The sequence below is a fragment of the Brassica oleracea genome, chromosome C4 (assembly GCF_000695525.1).
Source record: "Brassica oleracea var. oleracea cultivar TO1000 chromosome C4, BOL, whole genome shotgun sequence".
Classification (NCBI taxonomy): domain Eukaryota; kingdom Viridiplantae; phylum Streptophyta; class Magnoliopsida; order Brassicales; family Brassicaceae; genus Brassica; species Brassica oleracea.
This window is the reverse complement of record NC_027751.1, coordinates 3,298,504-3,314,694: the sequence shown is the minus strand read 5'-3', so window position 1 is coordinate 3,314,694 and position 16,191 is coordinate 3,298,504. Positions and strand designations below refer to the sequence as shown.

The 16,191-nt window shown below is 29.2% G+C and overlaps 2 protein-coding genes across 2 annotated transcripts; both read left to right on the top strand.

Moving 5' to 3' along the window:
* Positions 1–1,384: 1,384 nt before the first annotated feature.
* LOC106341817 (beta-glucosidase 15-like) lies at positions 1,385–5,969 on the top strand. The gene is made up of 12 exons (XM_013780545.1): positions 1,385–1,623; positions 1,722–1,791; positions 2,041–2,099; positions 2,193–2,268; positions 2,355–2,432; positions 3,895–3,982; positions 4,108–4,363; positions 4,521–4,854; positions 4,941–4,972; positions 5,110–5,212; positions 5,349–5,445; positions 5,580–5,969. Exons 1-12 carry the CDS (start codon positions 1,480–1,482, stop codon positions 5,758–5,760), a joined length of 1,518 nt encoding a protein of 505 aa, XP_013635999.1. The 5' UTR covers positions 1,385–1,479; the 3' UTR covers positions 5,761–5,969.
* Positions 5,970–10,723: 4,754 nt separating this feature from the next.
* LOC106341818 (beta-glucosidase 15-like) lies at positions 10,724–14,831 on the top strand. Its single transcript, XM_013780546.1, has 12 exons — positions 10,724–10,976; positions 11,078–11,147; positions 11,612–11,670; positions 12,454–12,529; positions 12,617–12,694; positions 13,015–13,102; positions 13,180–13,435; positions 13,589–13,922; positions 14,007–14,038; positions 14,173–14,275; positions 14,343–14,439; positions 14,568–14,831. The coding sequence occupies exons 1-12, from the start codon at positions 10,842–10,844 to the stop codon at positions 14,746–14,748; spliced, it is 1,509 nt and encodes a 502-aa protein (XP_013636000.1). The 5' UTR covers positions 10,724–10,841; the 3' UTR covers positions 14,749–14,831.
* The last annotated feature ends 1,360 nt before the right edge of the window (positions 14,832–16,191 follow it).

The window sequence follows — 16,191 nt, the reverse complement described above, 5'->3', positions numbered from 1 at the left end:
GATTAGACAGTTTCTTAGTAGCACTAAAGTATAATTAAATAATTTTATAATTAATAATCGATTTAAGAAATGATTTAATAAAATATGAAAAGATAAAAATATTTAATGATAGACTTCTTAATTATTTCAGTGACATAGACTTGTAAATAAGTAGTAACTCTTAGGTTTATTTTTTATTTGTGCTCTTATTTTAATAAGATAGAAGGATGATTTGAGTTTTTTTTTTTTTCAGATTCACGCATTTGTTTTCATATAATTAATTAAAAAGATTTTCCTAGAAATATTCCCTAAAATCAAAACATTGACTTGCGTCGTCACACGGAAACCAGAGTCTTCATCAGTAATATACTATCGTGTTGTTTAATAGAAGTATTTTTACCTATGAAAAAGACCCTTTATTACATAATAAAATGTATATATATGTTACTCTCTCTCTCGCTGATGTTATAACATTTTCATACATATTAATTAATAAATATATATATTTTGTTTAGCACTTTTAGATTTTACTAATAAAATTTTGTTTTAGATTTTACTAATAAAATTTTGTTCCATTCACATTTTTTTCATTTGATTTAATGTTTTAGTTTTAAAGATAAATGTATTAACTGCTCTTAAAAACATCAGTCTTTCAAATCTAATAACAAAATCTAAAACATCAAACCACGCGTTAGTGGTCGGGTGTCACAAGACGTTATATGGATCTCTAAGAGATCTGAATTCAAATTCGCTACTAATCTAAATAAACACGACGCATAGCCATTAGAACTTTCACATTCTCTCTCTGGAAAAAGAGATCACCCACTATCCTTAAAAAAATTAAATCTAAAACATCAATTACTCTTAATCTTAAAATTGTTCTTTCTCCCTAGGAGAGAGGTGTATTTAACCCAAAAAAAAGTTGAAAAATCGTCTTAAGGTGAAACCCAAGAAGTTGACAAAAAAATGGAGAAACCCTAGAAGCAAATCAACAAAATTTGAAATAAATAGCCGTTACAAGAAGCTGATTAGTACTTTAATCTCTTAATCAAAAGATGTTTTGGCAGAATATTGAAAAGACTTGTCAATTTCACACGACTTCACGTTTCCGTCAGAAATTAGCACATCCCGCGATTGACTGAAGGACGTGCAATGATGATGCATTGCTTTAAATATCTTTTTTGTAATGGCTCAGCTTTAGATAAATCGATCGATGCAAATAAGTAAGTTTTTGTTGCTTAAATGCAAATAAGTAAGTTTTCTTCAACAAAATTTTGATAATTAAATAAGGTTAGTTGAATTTTCAATTACTAATTTATGCCGTTAGAAAAAAGTTAGATTTTTTCACACTCTCTCTTTCTCTCTACAAGAATATCTTTATCAAATTTATTTATAGAAAATCACATGACTAGTGGAAAAAATATTATATTCCCTATATCAACGGCCACTTAATCATCTTCACATTAAAAAAAAAATTCAGCAACAAAAGGAAAATTAAGAATGAGAGGAAAATATCTTTCTTTACTAGTGCTTGTCTTAGCCTCCTGTGAGGTTCTTGCCATGTCCAACTCTTCAATACCTAAACTAAGAAGAAGTGATTTTCCAGAAGATTTCATTTTTGGGTCTGCAACCTCTGCTCACCAGGTATATCTTTTTTTTTTGTTTCTTCTAATTATTATTATCATTTCTTCAAATAAATTTGATCACTGATTAGATAATTTATATTGCTTGACATATCTCAGGTTGAAGGAGCTGCTCATGAAGATGGTAGAGGACCAAGTATCTGGGATACTTTCTCTGAAAAATACCCAGGTTTTATTCTAATTCAAATCTTATAGTTTCACCGATCTAAAGAATAGTTTAGATTCAAGATCCGTCAATTATGTATATATAAATGTGTAAATCTGTTCTTATTAAAGATTGGTTGGTTTTTCATGAGATCTGGAAAAAGACTAAATGTGAAATATCATTGAATAGGAAAAAGCTTAACTACACTGTTTTGATTCTTTAATGGGAGTATAGTTGATAAACTTAATTAATGTTTTTATTTTATTTCACCAGAGAAGATAAAGGATGGTAGCAATGGTTCTGTTGCAGATAACTCGTACCATCTTTACAAGGTAACTGTTTTTTTTTTGGCATCAAATACCTAAAATTCATATAGTTTGTTCTGAATTTCATTGGCCTCAAAATTAACCAACAATTGATTGCAGGAAGATGTGGCTTTATTGCATCAAATTGGCTTCAATGCTTACAGATTCTCTATCTCGTGGTCGAGGATATTGCCTCGTAAGTTCTTCTCTTTGAAAGTTGTTTACATGTTGATTTGATTAATTTCTAGTGCCAATAATACTAATGAGTTTTTTCTTATGTAGATGGGAATTTGAAAGGAGGAATCAACCAGGCTGGTATTGACTATTACAACAACTTAATCAATGAGCTTTTGTCCAAAGGTAAGACAACATCCAATTTGACAGAGGCTAAAATAACGCTCTCTCTTTCACGTTACTCTAATTTAAAATTTTAGCTACCCGACGGGATGAGGAATATCAGCCTTTAGTAAAATAGTAAATCTTATTTTTAATTCAAATTTACTATATAAATTTACAGTTTTCTCACTTATTATTTACGTCAAATTATAATATATACTATAACTCAACTTTAATTTTACATGTCATCGGTTGGAGCCAAATTAAAGAACTGAAGAAAATATTAGTCAGTTAAAAAAAAAAAAAAAAAAAAAAAAAAAAAAATTAGCTACCCGAAGTATATATTAAATAATATATTTCTTTCTAATCGTGATATATTTTTAAAATTAAATCCATAGTATTATTCCTATACGCATACTTAGATTTTATTTTAAAGGCTTCTTCTGATCATGCATTTTTCTTAAATTTATCTCCAAAGTTCAAAAATATTAGGTATATTCTTGCACCATGTGCAGATATAAAAATTGAATTTGAAATTATATTTAAAAATAAAATTTTATGATTATTTTGGATTTTATATTTTCTTACCTTTTTATATAATTTTTGATCTAATTGAACATAAAATTAAGTTTAAACATTTTTTATTTTAAACTATATTTAAGAATAGATATGTATATATTTAAAATTATAATTTTAAATAGATTTTTATCTATTTTTTCTGGATAAAATACATTAAATCAACTTGTATAAAATTAATTAATTTTTTTTGATGTATAATTATCAAAAGTATAAATAAAAAGTATTTCTAAAATTTCTAGATATATAAAAGAAGCTAATAATATCATGATTAAAATTAATAATTTCTAAAAATTGTAAAAAAAAACTGAAAATATTTTTAATAATAAAATTGTATAATTTAAGTTTTAAAAAATAGAAGTAGATTAAATTTCAAAAAATTTAAAATATTTTTATGTTTCTATATTATATTATTTAATGTCATATTTGACTAAATTTACTTTAATGATGATTTATAATTTACTTTCATATTCTAAAACATTTATCAAAAATAAAAATAAGCATTAAATATAATTATTCATGTCACTTTTAGTTATAAGCCATATCATTATTTCTAGTATTTACGTTTATTTTGTGAAAATGATTGTAGAGAGAACACTCCTCAAAATAGCTTTGCAAACAATGTATAAGAGATACTGTAAGTTAATGTGTTCCAACCGGATAAAACCAAATTTGTCTGCCTTGAAAATGAGTGGTGCGGTTTGAATTCACGTACGGATTTGGAAAGAGTACATGTTAGCCATTGAATTAGTTACCACATTTTTTTGAAGGAAATCATCTGACATTAAGAAAATAATTTTAAGAGAGATAGCGACTAATCATCTTTCTTCCAACCTTTAGATATAAGATATGCATTTTAGGTATAAACGTAACACATGCAGTAATGTAAATATTATGTTACTGTCTATAGGAATTAAGCCTTTTGCCACCATATTCCACTGGGACACACCACAAGGCCTTGAAGATGCTTACGGTGGATTCCGTGGCGCAGAAATTGTGTAAGTACTCCAGACCAATATTTTTTTTTTTGTAGAATTTGTAATATCGTAGAAAAAGAAGAGAAAAGAGTTATATTACATAAACGATTTTATTGATTTTATTTTTGTTTTGATGAATGAAACAGAAACGATTTCCGTGATTATGCGGATATTTGTTTTAAGAACTTTGGAGACAGAGTGAAGCATTGGATGACGCTGAACGAGCCACTAACAGTGGTGCAACAAGGGTACGTTGCAGGTGTGATGGCTCCAGGAAGATGCTCCAAATTCACAAACCCTAATTGCACCGCCGGAGATGGAGCCATCGAACCTTATATCGTCGGTCACAACCTCATCCTTGCTCACGGAGCCGCCGTCAAAGTCTACAGAGAAAAATACAAGGTGAATAAAAAACAAGATTCGCTCTGTTTCTTGGTCTTCAAGTTACCAAAACTGACCATTATACGCGGCAAATAATCCTTGTTATGAATCATCGAATCTTTGTCAGTTTATTTGTCTGCGGAGTATGAAAAATATTCTCTTGAATGTTGTTTAACAGGCATCTCAAAAAGGTCAAGTTGGTATTGCTTTGAACGCGGCTTGGAACTTGCCCTATACAGAATCAGCCGAAGATAGGTCAGCTGCGGCACGAGCCATGGCCTTCACATTTGACTACTTTATGGAGCCACTTGTAACTGGTAAATACCCAGTCGACATGGTCAACAACGTAAAAGGCGGTCGTTTGCCTATATTTACTGCACAACAGTCTAAGATGCTTAAGGGCTCATATGATTTCATTGGCATCAATTATTACTCTTCCACTTACGCAAAGGATGTCCCATGTTCCACCGAACAGGTTACAATGTTCTCCGATCCTTGTGCCAGCGTCACAGGTCCGTTTTCGTATCGCCCAGGTTACTTTGTCATTTTTTAAATAAACCAACTGATAATTACGACTCCAAAACCTATATGTTATCAGGCGAAAGAGAAGGAGTTCCCATTGGTCCAAAGGTACTTGTCTAGACCAATCTCATAAAACCTTGTAATATTTGGGTTAAAATTACACGGTCTATTGGACCGGCTAAGGTTTAGAGATCATAGACTAATCTCATAAAACCTTTGTATGTGTGTTTATTTTATTTTTATAGGCAGCATCAGATTGGCTTTTGGTATATCCAAAGGGAATTCGTGATCTTGTCCTCTATGCAAAATACAAGTTCAAAGATCCCGTCATGTACATAACTGAAAACGGTAATTCACATTCACAAAGCCATGAGCTTTATTGATTGATATAATATTTATGAATATTCGACAATGAGCTCTAATTGATATAATATTTATGAATATTCGACAATGAGCTCTAGTTTCCGGGTGATATATATTGTAGGGAGAGATGAATTTAGCACAGACAAAATATTCCTTAAAGACGGCGATAGAATCGATTATTACGCTCGACATCTTGAGATGGTTCAAGACGCTATCTCGTAAGTATTTTAAGAAATTCACTTCTCACATATTACAAGTAACAAAGATAATTAATTTGAGTATATGTGGACATAAACAAACATATAGAGTTATGTTACGATGTTGCCAATGATTTTGTTAAATGATGATTTAGGGTCGGAGCCAATGTGAAGGGATTTTTTGCGTGGTCGTTGTTGGACAACTTCGAATGGGCAGTGGGATACACCGTCCGGTTTGGGCTGGTTTACGTGGATTTCAAAGATGGAAGTAAGAGATACCCGAAAAAATCGGCTGATTGGTTCACAGAGTTCTTAAATCCAAAGAAAAGCAATTGATGGACACTGCTTGAAACATTCCGTTTAATTTTTCCGTACGTTATTATTATTTTCTCTGTTGGAAACAATGAGGAATGGTTTTAAGCTTTCAGTTATTCTACAACGAACCCGATTGGGTTTTCTAATAATATAACGTGGTTGATTATACTCTACCACAGAGTTTGTTCTTTTTATAATCTCCTGGCTTTCAAAGATGATCATTTGTGGTATTATGAGTTGGGTCATTTGGAAAATGTGGTTGGTTCAATGCATCTTCTTGTATATTATTTGAGAAGTGGTTTGAAAAAAAAATGATGATATGTCATATCAACAACAATGTGGCATAGATATTTTTATTTATTATTGATTTATATTTTTGGTATTTTTTTTCAGAATATGCTAATAACTTATAGATCATCATTAATATAACAATAAATAATATAATATATAGTAGAAATATAATTTTAATAATAATTTACAATTTTCAAATTATTATTTAATTATATTTTTTATAATTATATAATTTTACTGCTAAAACAATTCTTCAAAATTTTATGCATTTTTTTAATAAAAATTATAATTATTTTAATCCAATACCATTAGTTTCTTTTAATATCTACAAATTTTAGATATTTAATGTCTCTTAATTTTATAGAATTTAATTTAATATATTTTAACCAAAAAGTTGATAAAAATCTTTCCAAGATTATTATTTTTATGTATATACATATATATGATTAAATATATATTTAAACTTAAAATTATATAAGTTCAAATTTAAATATTCTAAGCAAATAATAAAAATCTAAAAAAAATATCAAAACTTATTTTAAAATATAATAAGTTTTAAAACATAATTATAGCATGTGTAAAAGTTGGGGGTAATACAAAAATATTTAACAACTTTCGATCAAACGTGGAATATTCTATTATACAACATTGAATCATTTTTAAACTTGGTTGGTTTCATTCACATCTCCTACTAAAATAGAAAAATTATAATGGTCTTACCATCAGTCATATGTTATTTATATAAAATGTCACTAATAATTAATGAAAACACTAGAACTTCATTAAAATAATTATAAAACAATAGTATACTACTAGATATGTTTCTAAATAACACAACAATTAAATTTATAACTAAACAGTGTAATATAATTAATAATTGACAAAAACATTCAAATAATTTATGAAAAGTGTATAACTGCTTTTTCTTGCAGGTTTAGATACTAAAAATAGTTTCAATTAATATTAAATCAATCAACTTAATAAATTGATTTATTTATATTTTCATAAATAGAAACGTACATTCATGTAAATTTAAATAACTTTCATATTCAATTACATAGTGTATAAATAAAATTTTAGAGTAAATAAATTTACTGCAAATAATTTTTATAATTAAAATTTTATGAAAAAATATATCACACAATTAATCAAATAAATTATAGAAATTTATTGAAATTTTATAAAGAAAAGCGAAACAATTGAAAAATAAAATTAAGTCATATTTTATATAAGTTTTTTATTTAATATAAATACAAATTATATAATTATATATGTTTCCAAATACAATAATACAAAAAATATAAAAAAGTTTTAATTTTGTAAATTAAATTTTATTAAAAACATTTCCAGCGATTTTAAGTTGTCTGTTATAGCACGTGTAAAAGTTGGGAGTGATATTATGTAAAAACCTTCAATTCTTATGTAATTTTTTGGCTGGTCTATACAGTATTAAGTATAGCATGTGTAAAAATTGTGAGTAAAAGTATTTACAAAACCAATCTTATAACTTAAGCAGAAATTTTTATATGTTCCAAAAACAATGTTAAGGTTTCAAATTTAAGGTTTTGAACTTTGAAACTTCAATTACAGAGTTCACTGTTTTAAAATTTATTTTTGAAAATTTTAATTTATTTTTAATTTATAAAATACGTTTTCAAAAAATTTCATTTTAATTTAGCAATTTAGTCTTTACAATTTTATATCTTAAATATTTTACAAATATTTTATTATTTTATAGAAGGTTTAAATATTAAACAATGCTAAAATTCATATAAATTTCATATAATTTGAAAGGTTCGAAATTCTTTTCTGGAGGTTTCAAAATTCTTTTCTAAAAGGGTTCAAAATTCTTTTATGAAAGGTTCAAAATTCCTTTCTGAATGGTTCATAATTATTTTCTAAAGGTTTACGAATTCCTTTCTCAAAGGTTTGTGCGACTTATCTGCCTTTACTAATTAGAGCGGCATGTTTCAGTCTCTAGGAAGTACTTTAACTCTTGTTTACCAATTAAATCAGGAAGAGGAAGCATGTATACTTCATCTATATCTTATGTTACTCATGATTTATGTTAATGGCTATGAAGAGTTAATGAACGGTTCGTAATCTTTTTCTAAAGGATTTAGTGTTTTTTTCTGAAGGATTAAAAATACTATGTAAAGAAAACGAGAAGTATATCCTGATTTTATTTTAGTACTCAGAAAGACTGTCAATCTGTATGATATCGTTCCAGTTTAGAAATTATTATAGATACTTCAATAGATCCGTAATATCTCATGTTAATATAAAAAATGTCTATATATAGAAACACATAACTAGTGCAAAGACAATTATAGTCCCTATATAGACCTCTACTTAATCATCTCCTCAATAAAAAAATAATAATTAAAACAAAATTAAGAATGAGAATAAAATATTTTCTTTACTAGTGCTCATTGTAACATCCTCCAATGAAGTACTCTTCAACACCTGATTTCTACGCTCGACATCTTCAGGTGGTTCAAGACGCGATCTCTAATACTAAGAATTCCACTTCCCACTTTTCCACTAACAAAGATAATTAATTTTATGTATAAGTGGAATTTTTTTTTAAAAAAAATATTAAATTAATTTGAACAAAAAAATCTTTTTTACATTTGCTGTTGCATTGTTTTAAGCATTTGTGTTTTAAAAGAAAATGCTAGTTGTAACTCTATCGTCGTGTGGTAGCCATCTTGACAGCCCTTTCTCATAGGCATGTCGGTACATTTCTCCGAAAGCTCCAAGCCTGTTGCGGACTTAAACAAACATATACAGTTATGCAACGGTGCCGTAAATGCTTTTGCTAAATGATGAAATAAGCTTGGAGCTAATGTGAATGGAATTTTTGCTTGGTGGTTGTTGGACAAACTTCGAATGGGTAGATGGAGAATTAATGCAAACTGTACCATGGGTAGATGGAGAATTAATGCAAATTGTACCATTCCGAAAAATGAATGGTTATAAAGTTTACCAGAAAATTCTGTTGATCACTTGATTGGTTCAAAAAGTTTCTGAATCCAAAGAAAAGCAATTAATGTAAACTGTACCATTCAGTTTATTATTATTATTACTAATCCATTTGTGTCATTTTAAGTGTCACTTTAGGTTTTCTTATTTTATTTTAAAAAAATGTTATTCTACAATTTCAATGTAATTTTGTACATTAAATATACTTTTTACTTTCTTGAATAACCAATAAATTTTTTTATCATTCTCATTCAATTAATTATGCATTAAATAAAGATATATTCTTAATTAGTCTATTATATAATTTTTTTTTAATTTTTGTGAAAAATGACACTTTTTAATAAATAGATGTTGTATTATCTTTCCCAGTTAGAAATAATGAGGAATGGTTTTCTTTTGGTCAACATGAAAATTGTTTTACAGTTTTAGTTATTTATATACAACGAACCTGATTGGTTTTTTTAATAATATAACCTGGTTGATTTTCGTCGACCACAGAGTTTGTTCCTTTTTTTTAATAATCTCCTAGATGTCGACGATGATCATTTGTGGTATTATGAGTTGGATCATTTGGAAAGTTTGGTTGGTCCCATGCATGATTAATTTTAGCATGTATAAAAGTTGAGAATAAAACTAACATTGGATCAGACGTGGAAGTGTCCTATTATACAACAATAGATCGTAGTCCTATTATACAACAATAGATCGTAGATCGTTTGGAAATTTTGGTTGGTCCCATGCATTTGATGGTCACAACAGCGGAGTTATTCTTGGGGTGAACCTCACCAACCACTAAAATTTCGTTATTTTATATTCGATATTTTTTAGAAAAAAAAAAAAAATATTGTCAAGTCATATTATGTTTTTAAAATAAAAAGGTAAAAAATAAATAAAAAATAATAGTAGTTACAAAAAAAAAATTAAAATATTTTTAACGTTTTCATCAAAACTAAATCCTAAATCTTAAATCTTGAATCTTTGGGTAAACCCTAAACTCTTGGATAAATTCTAAACTCTAAATCAAAAACACTAAACACTAAAACACTAAACCATGAATTCTAAATCTTAAACCCTAAACCTTTGAGTCGTTTTAGTGTGTAGTGTTTTTGATTTGGAGTTTAGGATTTATCCAAAGGTTTAGGGTTTACCCAAAGGTTTAAGGTTTAGGATTTAGGATTTAGGATTTAGGGATTAGAATTTAGGGTTTAGGATTTAATGTTTTGCTGACGACGTTAAAAATATTTTTTTTAAAAATATTTTTTTCGTAACTACTACTACTTTTTATTTATTTTTTTTACTTTTTTATTTTTAAAAACATAGTATAACTTGACAATATTTTATTTTATTTTTAAAAAATGTCATGTCAAATATGAAATAATATAATATTATTGGTTGGTGAACCTAGAAGTTCAACGTAATCCCAAAGGGTGAATCCAATAACAAGTTCTATGTGAAACAACTTTCGCTTCCTATTAAGTATTAACCAACCTTGGAGTCTTGGACCATTTGGAAAGTTTCGGTTGGTCCATGCATTTATTAATACTAAACTATGGAAAAACATTGATCATTTGGGAATTTGTTGGCCCCATGCATTGTTAGTTTTAGCACGTGTAAAAGTTGGGAGTAATAGTATCTATGTAACGACTTTCTTTTTTTTTGAAAAAAGGCTATGTAACGACTTTCGATTTCTATGTAAACAACCTTTTGGACCATTTGATTTATTCGGTTGGTCTCTGCATTAATTTTATTGAAAAAGAAACACTATATAGAAACCTCCACTTAATCATCTCTTCAATCAAAAAAATAACAATCAAACGAAATTTAGAATGACAGGAACATATCTTTCTTTACTAGTGGTCGTCATTGTGATAGCCGCAAAATATCTTTGTTCAGCACCTGAACTAAGAAGAAGTGATTTTCCAAAAGATTTCATTTTTGGGTCTTCAACATCTGCTTACCAGGTATTTCTTTTATGATTTCTTCTAATTTTTATTATTTGTTTCTCAAAATAAATCTGATCATTGCTTATATAATTTATGGGTTTTCGTTTAACATTTCTCAGATTGAAGGATCTGCTCATGAAGATGGTAAAGGACCAAGTATCTGGGATACTTTCACTGAAAAATATCCAGGTTTTACTTTAATTCAGATTTGAAGACCATGCATAAAGTATATACGTGTGTGAATATTTTCTTATTAATGATTGGTTGGTCTTTCATGAGATTTGAAAATGACCAACTTGTGGAATATCATTGAATAAAGTAAAATGTCAAACCTTATCTATTACTCCCTCCGAATTGATCTATATTTTAAAATATAATTTTTTTTACATTTTAATGAATTTTATTTGGTAATAATAGTAAATGTTAAATTTTAAAAAATTATTGACTGTATTTATCAAATTTTGATTGGTTAAAATTAATCAAAATTATTGCAAATAGCTAATCACAGAAAATACAAAATTTAAAATATTTTCTTAGTATCTGTATAAACCAAAAATATGCATCTTTCTAAAATGGTGGGAATATCTTTTGATTCTTTAATGGGAGTATAGTTGATAAATCCAGTTAATGTTTTCATATTTTTAATCCGCCAGAGAGGATAAAGGACGGTAGCAATGGATCTGTTGCAGCTGACTCTTACCATCTTTACAAGGTAATTGTCCTTTTGGAATCAACTATGTAAAATTTCTTAAACATTAGTTACAAATATTTTTTTTCAATTTTACTTATACGTCATTACCATATTACATATACAATGTAAGTTATACAAAACTTTTTTGGAAAATTCTGTAATAGGATAATAATAAACATCATTAATATACTTTAGAAAGAAAAAAATAATTTAATTGTATCTTTGCAAATATAAATTAAGATTTGTATGATTAAATAAATGCTAAAATTATACGTAAATTAATAAATGGTATAAAATGATTAAAATTGGTTAAACAATTGAGAATCATTTTGCTAATTTAATAAATAAATAAATAAATTTATTGGTTTGTTGTTTCTTAGCACAAATAAAATAAATTTAAGTTTTTTAGAATTTTTACGTTTCGGTAAATATTTATATCTTTAATATTATACTTCATCTACTAATCGGTATAAAGATATAATTAATCATGAATAATCGATTATTGATCGTTTTGTTAAGCTAATCAACGAAATATTTTTTTTCTAATTATCTCTTGATCAAAATGACTCAAGAAATTTTTTATCATATTATATTAAATAAAACCGACCCAAATTACAAATGATTCTTAAAAAAACGGTGAAGTAAAACTCTGAAATATCAAACCCTAAACAAAATTTCTACCTAGTTAAAAAAATGGTTTGTTAAATTAATTCTGGAACATTGTGAAATAAAACACTTAGTTTTTTTTTTATTAGCCTCAAAATCAGCCACAAGATTTGATTATATCAACACACTGGATTACAGGAAGATGTAGCTTTAATGCATCAAATTGGTCTCAATGCTTACAGATTCTCTATCTCATGGTCGAGAATATTGCCTCGTAAGTTCTTCTCTTTGAAGGATGTTCGTTCACATGTGATTTGTTTAGTTTCCAGAACCAATAATTAATGAGCCGTTTCTTTTTTAGATGGGAATCTTAAAGGAGGAATCAACCAGGCTGGTATTGACTATTACAACAACTTGATCAATGAGCTTTTGTCCAAAGGTAAGAAGAGACAACCAAAATTAACAGATAGGCTAAATTAAGTAACGCTCTCTGTTTCAGATTACTTTCATATAAGGTTTTAGTAAAGCCAATGTTTTCTAAACCTGGAGATACATATATATATATATGACTAAACTCCGACATAATGTATAATGTAATCTGAAAACATTGTCTTTACTTTTGACTTCAAGAAAATAATGTATTATCTTTGGAGCGATAGCTACTAAACAAATTTCTTCCACCCTTCAGATATGAGATATGATTTTAGTTATAAACGCAACACAAGCAGTAACGTAAATATAATTTTGTTCTGTCTATAGGAATTACGCCTTTTGCCACCATTTACCATTGGGACACACCACAAGGCATTGAAGATGCTTACGGTGGACTCCTTGGCGCAGAATTTGTGTATGCCCTCCAAACCTTTTTATTTCTAGCATTTGTGATATTTTTGAATTTTTGTTTTGTTTTGGTGGATGAAACAGAAACGATTTCCGCGATTATGCGGATATTTGCTTTAAGAATTTTGGAGACAGAGTGAAACACTGGTTGACAATGAACGAGCCATTGTCAGTGGTGCAAGGAGGGTATGGTCAAGGTAAAACAGCTCCAGGAAGATGCTCTAAATTCACAAACCCTAAATGCACCGCCGGAGATGGAGCCACCGAGCCTTATATCGTCGGTCATAACCTCATCCTTTCTCACGGAGCCGCCGTGGAAGTCTACAGAGAAAAATACAATGTGAGTAAGAACAAGTTTCCACTCTGTTTCTTGATCTTCAAGTTACCATAACCATCATATGCCCGGAAAATAGTCGTTATATGAATCATCGAATCTTTGTATTTCATTTCTCTGCGGAGAATAACAAATCTGCTCCTGAATGTCGTTCAACAGGCATCTCAAAAAGGTCAAATTGGTATTGCTTTGAACGCCGCTTGGAACTTGCCCTATTCAGAAGAATCAGCTGAGGATAAGCTAGCTGTGGCACGAGTCCTGGCATTCACATTTGACTTCTTTATGGAGCCCCTTGTGACCGGTAAATACCCACTCGACATGGTCAACAACGTAGGCGGTCGCTTGCCTACATTCACTGAACAACAATCTAAGATGCTTAAGGGCTCATATGATTTCATTGGCATCAATTATTACTCTTCCTCTTACGCAAAGGATGTTCCATGCTCTACCGAACAGGTTACACTATCCTCTGATCCTTGTGCGAACACCACAGGTCGGTTTTCGTATCATCCAAGTTACTTTAATCATTTTAAAATAAATTAGTCAAAATTTTACGAGCCCAAAACTATGTTAACAGGCGAAAGAGAAGGAGTTCCCATCGGTCCAAAGGTGCTTGACTAGACTTTATCTTATAAAACCTTGTCATTTTGGGTTTAAAATACAGGGTCTAATGGACAGGCCAAGGTTCATAGAACATAGACTAATCTTATAAAACATTGTGTGTGTGGTTTTTATTTTTACAGGCTGCATCAGATTGGCTTTTGATATATCCAAAGGGAATTCGTGATCTTATCCTCTATGCAAAATATAAGTTCAAAGATCCCGTCATGTACATAACCGAAAACGGTAATTCACATATATATTTATGAATATTCGACAATGAGCTCTAGTTTCCGGGTGAAATATATTGTAGGGAGAGATGAATTTAGTACAGACAAAATATTCCTTAAAGACGGAGAAAGAATCGACTACTACGCTCAACATCTTGAGATGCTTAAAGACGCGATCTCGTAAGCATTTTTGTCTCTAATTTTAAGAATTCTTCTTCCCACATTAATAAATATCAAAGATTTTTTTTTTTTGTATAATTGGGGCATAAACAAACGTATAAATTTGCAAATGCTTCTTGATGAAATAGGATTGGAGCTCAGGTGAAGGGATTTTTTGTATGGTCGTTGTTGGACAACTTTGAATGGAGCACGGGATACACCGTTCGATTTGGGCTGGTTTTCGTGGATTTCAACGATGGATGTAAGAGACACTTGAAAAAATCAGCTCATTGGTTCAAGAAGTTCTTGAAATCAAAGAAAAGCAATTGATGGAAACTGTACCATCCTTTTGGAAATCATAAGGAATATCCTGGTTTAAAAATTTATAATAAGAAAATAATACGGAATCCTAAGAATCGTGTTATCTCTCTCTATTTAAAACTTTTAGTTATATATAATTTGGGTTTTATGATATAATTATAATCTCTGATTGATTTTATTCTACCAGAGTTTGTTCTTCTTTATAATCTTCTGATATTCAACGATGAGCATTTGTCGTATTATGAGTTCGATCATTTGGTAGATTTGGTTGGTCCCATGCATTATTAATGATAGCATTGTGTAAAAGTTGAGAGTAATACTATAGTATGTGAACTTTCGATCCGATGTGGGAATATCATATTATACACTTACAATAGAATATCTAGTGAACTTTCGATCCGATGTGGGAATATCATATTATACACTTACAATAGAATATCTAGTGAATACAAATTAACCAAGGTATGGGTTTAAATCCCACCATCAACGGACTCTTACTAATAGCTTTCTCTTCAGCCCCACTGTAACGTTTTAAATGGCAAAGCAAATTACTTTTTATTTTTGTCCAATTTTTTTTTTACTTTTTATAAAAGTCAGAAAGCAGTTAGGGTTTCTATCCATGATCTAGCCCACACAAAAATCTAAAAATGTGAATTAGCTCATAATACTTTATATCATTAATTATAGCGTTTATTTGCAAGGTACATAAGATTAGGTTTGGAGTGTCATTTACTCGCAACTTATGCACTTTTGACACTTTAAACATTCTTCCAAAAGGAAAAGCACCACTTTACTTAGCAGATAACGGAGGTTATCAAACAACAAGTAGTCAGCAAGAGCGATCATGCGAGCAAGCGACCATGTGGTCTGAACGTTTGATCCAAATAGTTTGATAGTGAGACACAATTTGATGAGTTTTCCCAAAAAAAGAGTTCAACAGATCAATTTAAAATTATGTTTTCAGTGGAAGTTAAATAACGTCTAAGTTCGAATTACGACTATATGAAGAAAATCGTTAAACGCTTTCGCATATATTGATATTACTGAAAGCTGTTTCTGGACATAGTAACATTAAAAGGGGCCAGAGAACGCATGCTTTTGTTCTGATATAGTTCACATGACTCACATGACATAAGATTAACTTTATGACTTAAACCATTAGCAAAGTCATGTTCAGAGCTGAGCCTAATGGGTGAAACATTCCCAATGTTGACGATACTTAACTTTATAATAAAAATTGTCTTACAATAATTAAATTGTGGACAGATTCACTTGTGCAGCTGTGCTTGCTAGTCACAAACTTATGAATGAAGACGTGATTGTGACAATATCCATGCACCTTCTCACAAGCGCAAACTAGTGGCCTCCATATGCAAGTAGTATTATAAATACCTACATATTCACGATCTTTTTTTTCCCAAATACATATAATTGCTATCCATAATAAAAGTA